At 43.4% G+C, this 9,572-nt stretch overlaps 1 protein-coding gene across 1 annotated transcript; it reads right to left on the bottom strand.

Moving 5' to 3' along the window:
- Positions 1 to 1,567: 1,567 nt before the first annotated feature.
- Positions 1,568 to 7,638, bottom strand: LOC117501166 (lysine-specific histone demethylase 1A-like). Its single transcript, XM_034160009.1, is given in 8 exon segments — positions 1,568 to 2,322; positions 2,403 to 2,549; positions 3,752 to 3,879; positions 3,981 to 4,087; positions 6,969 to 7,017; positions 7,020 to 7,160; positions 7,243 to 7,375; positions 7,459 to 7,638. Coding segments are annotated over 8 exon segments (1,071 nt in total). The 5' UTR covers positions 7,624 to 7,638; the 3' UTR covers positions 1,568 to 2,121.
- Positions 7,639 to 9,572: the final 1,934 nt, after the last annotated feature.

Raw genomic sequence — 9,572 nt, 5'->3', positions numbered from 1 at the left:
TCGCTTTGTGAAAAGGCAGCAGAACTGTAGCTCTTAAAATAATCACTTCACACAATCTACTGTTCCTTTCTCTTAATGGACATAACCAACTATTTATTTTAAAAGCCTTCCGACTTGCCAACATGCATAATTTCCATGTTGCATTTAGGTACATGTACCTTTGTTGGAACCTGTGTTACACCCTGATTCCAGCACTTGAGAATCAGAGTGGAGGAATTCTTATACAGATCAAGACTGGTTTAAACGTTCAATGGCTTTGTGGATTCAGTCAGAGGTTTGTGTGAAAGTGTTGAACGTATAGAGACATACATGTCTCTGGGTCCTTGGGTCTTGGATACAGAGAGACGCTTGGCAAGAGCTTATTGAGTCAAGGTGACTGGACAGAGGTGTATGGCAATGCTGCTGTCTTTGGAAGAAAAATGTCATTTCCAACATACTGTATCCCTGTGACATTATTGCAATAACTTGTCACCACAAGTACACAGGACATAGTAAATATGATCCATCTGTTGCTTAATGTACTTGTAACCTTGAGTCCAGACTTTGTGTATGCAGTATAACGGAAAATTACTCTAAGTCCCAGGGCAGTCCTGGGTGTAGTTTATTTTCAATAGGTGTCTTAATTGTAGCTACTCTGACTGGAGTGTTAAATTGCCAAGTTCAAAATAACAAATGTGACGACTGTGCTGATGTTCCAGATGCATCACATTTATCACAGATGTCAAATTTATTTGAAAATTAATGCTGGAATTCAGATTATTAAAAAAAAAAAAAAAAAAATCTTGGTACGCCTGAGGTTTGGCACTGTCTGACCCAAATTAGTGGTGTGAAGTTGGCTGAAGTGATGCCAGGTGCAAATGAGGCTCAAGTCCTCAACTGCCTGTCTACCTTCTTATTGGACTTTATTCTTCCGGATGATGTCCCAATTGTGTATAACAGAATGTGAGTCTGTACTTGTGTACATTCCACTGCACAGCTGCTGCAGATGTTCTCAGACATGCTGCTGTGGACTTTCATACTTGTCTAAGGACTTTCTGCCTCAGTTTATCTTTTGAATCACAAGAATCAGTTGATGCGGGGATGGAGGTGAATATGAAAAATAACCTCAGCTATCTTCGCTTACCAATGCTGAGCCTACAAGTCCACAATCCTGGCTCACATTACAGCTGACACATCGAACATCACCCCCTGGTGGTGGGGGTGATAACTGCAGCTCAAGGATGAGGAAAACAAGGCCTGTGACGTGCACTCAAAGCAGCCACAGCACTTTGCACCTACATATACAAACTCTTAAAACATTACTACAGCAAACGCGTACACATTCACTTAAAAAAAAAACACATTCAAGATATATTTTGTCTTTTAATAATAAAACAATTGACAAAAAAAAGTGACATGACAAAATGAACTACCATGGCAACAAAAGCATTCAGAATTCAACTTTTTATACAAATACGAACTATTGCCACTACACTTTGCAATTTGCACCACAATAATAACAAGGAGGTGTTGACCTACAGGATAGTATTGAAGCCGGTGGATAAAAGTCTCAAGACTCCGACAGTTTCTCTGTGTGCGGTTGCCCCAGCGCCGTGCGTGATATGGATCTACATTGTGTATCTGTAGAATTTTCCAGTCGTTCTTTAATGTTCATTCGGGGGCACATAAATATCCGGTGGGTTGTGTAAACACTCCACGTGGTACCAAACACACTGGATCACTGCAAGTATCAAAGTAACGCCAACATTTCTGCTTGAAGGCCTGAAAACCATTTATGAAGCCAAATGATTACATTAGTAAATAAGTTAGTGATTCCTTTTTTTTTTCCTGCAGAGCTCAGCCTGTGTAGAAGGCAGAGATTTTTTTTTTTTTTTTTTTTGGTGTACGGTATCATCTCCCGTTTTACTGGAACAGCGTACTTGTGAGTAAACAGAAGTAAACAGCTCTCCCACTGACTGAATCCTACTCCCACGTTCAGCTGGAAAAATCAGACTGCAGCGTCTCAGCTCCAGTAAAGGCGAAGTCCTTCTGTGTTCCACACCCAAATGTGGGCAGTGTGTGGGGTAAACATTCGGGTTTTCCTCAAACGGGCTGAGGTGTCTTTTTTCTTGTTGTTTTTTTTCAGACACTGGGAGTGGGCTGGGCCTGTGGAGGGTTGCTGGCGGCTGTGGGTGTGGCCTGTCGGGGGAGTGTGTACATGGCACCCAGGAACTGATCTGCGATGCGTCCCGCCTCGCGGAGCCCGCTGAGCAGGGCACCGTGAACGGTAGCGGGGTAATTCCTGATGGTATGCTCTCCAGAGAAGAACAGACGAGGGACAGGCTGAGGAAAAAAGACACCAGCGTTAAATCAAAAAACAAAAACTGTTGTCCTAAGGCTGCTTCATGTGTATACATGCGTACCTGTGAGGCTCCCGGTATGGCGGGGCCGGGCGTGATGGGTTGTGCCATGAGGTCATAGTCGTTACCTGAAGAACCAGCAGCAACGTACGAATAGGAGCCCCGTGCCCACGGATCGGCACGCCACCGAGTTACCACTGTTTCCTTTGGCTGCCATGAGAACAGACGATACGTTTAGGAGTTAGATGGACCAATGTGTTTAACATGTGAAAACAACAGTGCAGCAGAGAACATTTGCAGAGGAATTGTTCAAATCTGGTTACAAGCACCAAAATTTGACTGTACCTTTTGGTATATTTTAGACAAATAATGTTAGCCAATACAATTCTCAATCGGGGGTCAATGAAGAATTGCACAGGGGTCAAAATTCTAAAATATTCCATTCATATTGAAAGCTATACCACATTATGTGCCTGATCATAACCATTCCAAAACGCTATAGTTTGGACTGACTGAATTTTATGGGGTAAAAACAGCAAGAATGGTGAGAAAGGTCAGTTTCAGTTTGTACAGGGGTCAAAAGTTAAAGTTGCTCCAATTATTGTAAAACATTATGTAGATCATTGGTTGAGTTAATTGGGTTTTTAAAAGGAATAGTTTGCACCATGTGTTATGCTTAGTTGTCATGTTACGGGGTAACATATGTCACATGTCGTAGAATCCAATGGACGTCGACATTGTTTGACCTTTACCATACAGACCAAGCATTCAACAGTCAAAACTATTCAATTTGTTAATCCTATCAACACAACCAATAATTTGCACTTTTTACCAAAATTGAAGCAACTTTAACTTTTGACCCATATACAAACTGAAATTGACCTTTGTCACCATTCTTGTTGTTTATACCCCATAACTCAATAATATTCAGTCACAGATAGTCCAAACTACACCCTGTTGGAATCTCCATGATCAGACAAATAATGTGGTATAGTTTTTAACATGAGTGGAGCATTTTTATATTCTGACCCCTGTATAATTCTTCAATTGACCCCTACCTGGCTGCCTAATGAAAATTTAGGTGGCTAATGTGCTTTTACAAAAGAGTAATGTCTAAGGTGTATGTGTGCCAATTTTGGTGTTTGTTTCCAGAATTGAACAATTGTTACAGTTATCTGCTCCACTGTAAGTGTTGTGCAAAACTGAGCTGCCTACCGGTTCACATTGGGGACAAAAGTAAAGAAATTTATTTATTATTTTGAAGTCTGGGCTGCCCTGGAACAGACTTAAAGTATTGGTACAGGCCTACACAGGATGTTCTTTGGCACTGTGACATGTTTGCGTGGAAGATGAAGTGGAGATGAAGACAAAAAAAAAAAAAAAAAACACACGCAGACATGTCACAGATGAACCTGCGGCACGGCGCTGCTTCCAAATATTCCTTTGAGAATGGCGAGGCATCGCCCCACGATAACGTCATCACTGATGTTCTCCATGATGCCAGCCGCCTCGCCAGCCATCAGCGCGAGCAGGATTGGTGCTGACAAAGGAAATGAGATTTTCTGAATTAGAGAAACTCTAAATGTGTACAAAGTAAATTAACATGACACTTGGGGGCAACCAAAATAGACTGCTTGTTACCTTTGTAGAGGTTCCAGAAAAGGAAGAGTTCACCGCGACTTGCTGTGGTGGAGCCGACATGACCAAAGAGGTTGACGCTGGGATCCCAGAACACACGGTCAAAACAACACCACCTATAGGCCGGGAGGAACACACACACCAGAAATGATTTCCACTGAAAACTACAGCAAACAGTGGGTGGATGTCAGAGCGCCCTCTGCTGGTGGCATTGCTGTAGAGCAGGTCAGATTGCATAATAATGCAGTACTCTGCAGAATGAGGACATGCACTATACTGCAGCAACACAGAACAGGAGCTGGTGTGACCAGAGTGATGCGGGGGGGTGTGGGGGGGGGGTTACTATTTCCACCAACAGCATTAGACTGCCCCGGACAAAGACATGCAGAACGGCAGACTCATTTTCAGCCACTCTGATGTATCAGAGAAAGTTAAGACAGTTACAAATACAGGAAGATTTTTTTTTTTTTAATAGGTATACAGTATTGTCTCACGTTTTACTGGAACAGCGTATGCGTGAGTATCCCCAGAAGTAAACAGCTCTCCCACTGACTGAATCCCACTCCCACGTTCCAGCTGGAAAATCAGACTGCAGCGTCTCAGCTCCAGTAAAGGCAAAGTCCTTCCATGTTCCACACACAAATGTGGACAGTATGGGGGTAAACTTGTGCCATGTCTCACTGCAGATCTCTAATAATTCTCCATGTTCAAGGATAAGTAATCTGTAGTCATAGAACATGCACAATAAAGTCTGCACAGTTTGTACTGCGTGAGCTCTATACTGACAGAAGGTCAGGATTCCAGCAGAAGGACACTGCAGCAGAAACGGCAGCCTTCCTCCCAGAGGAATCCTCACCTCAGTGCTGCTGGAAAAAACGGCACAGTTGAAAGCGTCATTTTAACTCTAATTTGTCCGTGATGACTGCAGCACTGCACATAAAGCAGCTGTGCATATCTGCACGATTTAAATCTACACGTACCAGAAAAATACTGTATAGGGGTGGGTGATAGGGTTTTTTTTTTTTTTTTTTTTTTACAGGGACAGCATTAAATCATGTTATTGCTGGTTTTGCACAATATGAGACCCTTTAAACAACTATCTTATTTGAGCAAGACTTTAACCTGGACTTTCAGATCTGCTCTTTCAAAGTTAAAATATGGATGAAAAAGCTCATGAATCAAAGATTTTTTTTGTTTGTTTTTACATTTAATAAATCTGTGGCTGAGTTTAATTAACACCTGTGAAGGTATACATAATCCTGCAGCACAGAGGTCCAGTGGTTCATCCAGCAGAATTGAAGTTTAACCATTTCCAGGATTAATTTACATCCTCATAATAAAAAAAAATAAATAAATCAAAAATCTGAAAATTACTCTATAGTCAGATGCAGCCATACGAAAAGTACTGAACAGATATTTGACTTGTGGAGCTCAACAGAATTGAGAGGGTGGGGAGCACAGGCCTAGCGCTACAGGTGATCAGTGCTATACTACGAGGTCTGTCCATAAAGTATAGGTCCTTTTTATTTTTTTCAAAAACTATATGGATTTCATGCATATGTTTTTACGTCAGACATGCTTGAACCCTCGTGCGCATGCGTGAGTTTTTCCACGCCTGTCGGTGACGTCATTCGCCTGTGAGCACTCCTTGTGGGAGGAGTCGTCCAGCCCCTCGTCGGAATTCCTTTGTCTGAGAAGTTGCTGAGAGACTGGCGCTTTGTTTGATCAAAATTTTTTCTAAACCTGTGAGACACATCGAAGTGGACACGGTTTGAAAAATTAAGCTGGTTTTCGGTAAAATTTTAACAGCTGATAGAGATTTTGAGGTGATACTGTCGCTTTAAGGACTTCCCACGGTGCGAGACGTCGCGCAGCGCTCTCAGGTGCCGTCGTCAGCCTGTTTCAAGCTGAAAACCTCCACATTTCAGGCTCTATTGATCCAGGACGTTGTGAGAGAACAGAAGTTTCAGAAGAAGTCGGTTTCAGCATTTTATCCGGATATTCCACTGTTAAAGGAGATTTTTTTAATGAAAGACGTGCGGACGGGTCCGCGCGTCAGGACACAGCCGGCGCGGTGCGGCGGCACAGGAAAAACACCTCCGTGTTGTTAACCATTTGTAAAATCCAGGCGGCTTTTGATGGCTTTCAGTGGAGTGAGTATATGAGAAATTGTTGGACATGTTCCAACTTGTCCTTAAGGCTTCCAACAGAGGTGTTTTCCTGTGGCGGAGCGTCGCGGCGGCTGCGAGCCGACGCTGCAATCCGCCCGTACGTCTTTCATTAAAAAAATCTCCTTTAACAGTGGAATATCCGGATAAAATGCTGAAACCGACTTCTTCTGAAACTTCTCTGTTCTCTCACGACGTCCTGGATCAATAGAGCCTGAAATGTGGAGGTTTTCAGCTTGAAACAGGCTGACGACGGCGCCTGAGAGCGTTGCGCGACGTCTCGCACCGTGGGAAGTCCTTAAAGCGACAGTATCACCTCAAAATCTTCATCAGCTGTTAAAATTTTTACCGAAAACCAGCTTAATTTTTCGAACCATGTCCACTTCGATGTGTCTCACAGGTTTAGAAAAAATTTTGATCAAACAAAGCGCCAGTCTCTCAGCAACTTCTCAGACAAAGGAATTCCGACGAGGGGCTGGACGACTCCTCCCACAAGGAGTGCTCACAGGCGGATGACGTCACAACTCACGCATGCGCAGGAGGGTTCAAGCATGTCTGACGTAAAAACATATGAATGAAATCCATATAGTTTTTGAAAAAAATAAAAAGGACCTATACTTTATGGACAGCCCTCGTAAATTGATTATTTCCAAATTAGTGGGTATTTCCTGTGATTCTGGCATGATTTTTGAACCAAGACCGTTCAAAATTAGGTCTGATCCCAGTGTTCTGCTTTGCAACTCCCATCAGCAAAAAAAAAAAAAAATCACCTGTTTAAATCGTGAAACGACAGCTGCAGCAGCTGCTAAAGCATATTGAGCTTATTATGACCTTGTTGAGGTTGCCGAAGCCCATCCTCTGGATGGCGGCCTCTTCCACTCGGGCAGAGGAGGAACAAACTGCACGGCAGGAGGCTGCTTCAAAACTCCCAGAGGTAGAGTGCACAGTACAGCATCACACTTGTATATGAAGGTCTGCGTCGTGGAGCGAGTGTTGACTGCGATCACCTCGCAGCCTGAACAATGAAAACAGTTAGCAGGTTCATACAAGAAAATTAATTGTGGATCTACTGGCTGAACATGGTCCTGTGTGCTGACCTGATGCCGTGTAGCGGACCTGTCTCACCGCTGTGTTTAGTTTGATGTCCAAACCTTCAGCCAGAGCCACCGGCACGCACGAGTAACCGTTCCTTACGGTCAGGTGGCTGCCGGTGAACTCAAAGTCATCGTCCTAAAACACAATTGTAGCGGTACAGTTCACTTCCAAACACTGCAAAAAGTCAGATTACAGCGTAACAAAGAAACGGTGCAGACCTGATCCCAGTGCTTAAGAGAGAGGGTGGAGAGAGGTGTTGCGTTGGCAAATTCCAAGTTGGCAAAGTGCCAGTCCAGGATCTGTCGGTCCCGCGATGACAGGTAAACATCGCTGTGGGAATAAGATGGACACATCGTGGTTTGTGTTAACAGCTGTTCAGCCATCGGGACAGATTTGTAAACACATGTTAAAAACAAAAAAATCCTAAACTCTCAATGTGGTGTTCATATAATCTGACAGGACACTTAACAGGCAACCAAAAACAATAAGCAAGCTGCTGCAGGATGTTTAAACAGACTGACATGACACAGGAAGCAACCGTTTACTCGTAAGTCCTATCAGCCAAAATTTCTTCATCTTAACCAGCCAGATATTTAGTCTGGTTAGCGTTGGATTTAAACCAGTTTAGTGTTACATCATTTAGTTTCTGATGACCCCAGCAACACTGGGTTACGGCTCCAAACATTCCCATCAACATACTCATAAACAGCAATGGCCTTGCTAGCCACCAGACCCAGGCTTTAGAAATCAAACAACTGAGCTTATTTCAAGGTACACATGTTGAGACAGAGAATGAAGAAGCGTCTGTTTTGGTTGCTCAGGGTCACAACAGCAAATCCTGTAGAGATCTGCAGTGAGACGTGGCACAAGTTTTTCTTTTTACACCAGCTACTCTTCCTGACAACTCCAGTTCGACTTGGTGAAGCACACACAGCTCCTGGTCTTCCTAAAGCAATGTGATTAAACAATGAAGAAAAAAAAAAAAAAAAAATGCAGTATTTATGGAAAAACTACAGTCAGCACAGGGTCTGTGCATGCACAAGCAGGTACATTTTTGCTTCAAGATCCTTATCGTGCAAGTTAAGAGTGAGTCACCTGAAGCAAGCAGACCCTCTGGCTTCCCTAAGTGCTATTTGCTTACACAATGACTGCTGGTGGTTCTGCTCACTGTGGTCTGTACAACGTGAAGTAAATGAGCCAAAAAAAAAAAAAAAAAAATTCGGTGATACAGACTTTATTTTTTTAAAAAGGTAAAAATCTACCCATTTCCCCCCCACACTTAAAAAAAAAAAAAAAAAAAAAAAAAAAGGACGCATCCTTCTTTTAATGCCTGTAGCATGTTAAAGACCTGATCTGTCCAGAGATGGTCAATCAGATTCAGGTCTGAGTTGTCCTGAAGCCACTCCTTTGATATCTTTGCTGTGTGCTTAGGGTCATTGTCCTGCTGAACGATGAACCGTCACCCCAGCCCGAGGTCAAGAGCGCTCTGGAGCAGGTTTTCATCTAGGATGTCTCTGTACATTGCTGCATTCATCTTTCCCTCAATCCTGACTAGTCTCCCAGTTCCTGCTGCTGAAAAACATTCCCACAGCATGATACTGCCACCACCATGCTTCACTGTAGGGATGGTGCCTGGTTTCCTCCAAACATGATGCCTGGCATTCACACCAATAAGTTCAATCTTTGTCTCATCAGACCAGTGAATTTTGCTTTTCATGGTCTGAGAGTCCTTCAAGTGCCTTTTGGCAAACTCTAGGTGGGCTGCCACGTGCCTTTTACTAAGGAGTGGCTTCTGTCTGGCCACTCTACCATACAGGCCTGATTGGTGGATTGCTGCAGCAATGGTTGTTCTTCTGGAAGGTTCTGCTCTCTCCACACAGGAATGCTGGAGCTCTGACAGAGGACCACTGGGTTCTTGGTCACCTCCCTGACTAAGCCCCTTCTCCCACGATCGCTCAGGTTAGACAAGTAGGAAGAGTCCTGGTGGATCTGTACTTGTTCCATTTACGGATGACAGAGACCACTGTGCTCACTGGGACCTTCAAAGCAGAAATGTTTCTGTACCCTTCCCCAGATTTGCGCCTCAAGACAATCCCATTTCTGAGGTCTACAGACAATTCCTTTGACTTCATGCTTGGTTTGTGCTCTGACATGCACTGTCAACTGTGAGACCTTTTAAGGTAGACAGGTGTGTGTCTTTATAAATCATGTCCAGTCAACTGAATTTACCCCAGTGTACTTCAATTAAGCTGTAGAAACATCTCAAGAATGATGAGTGGAAACAGGATGCACCTGATCTCAGTTTTGAGCTTCATGGCAAAGGCTGTAAATA

The sequence above is a fragment of the Thalassophryne amazonica genome, chromosome 19 (genome assembly GCF_902500255.1).
Source record: "Thalassophryne amazonica chromosome 19, fThaAma1.1, whole genome shotgun sequence".
NCBI lineage: Eukaryota > Metazoa > Chordata > Actinopteri > Batrachoidiformes > Batrachoididae > Thalassophryne > Thalassophryne amazonica.
The sequence above is the reverse complement of the archived record's forward strand: the minus strand, read 5'-3'. Positions and strand labels throughout refer to the sequence as shown.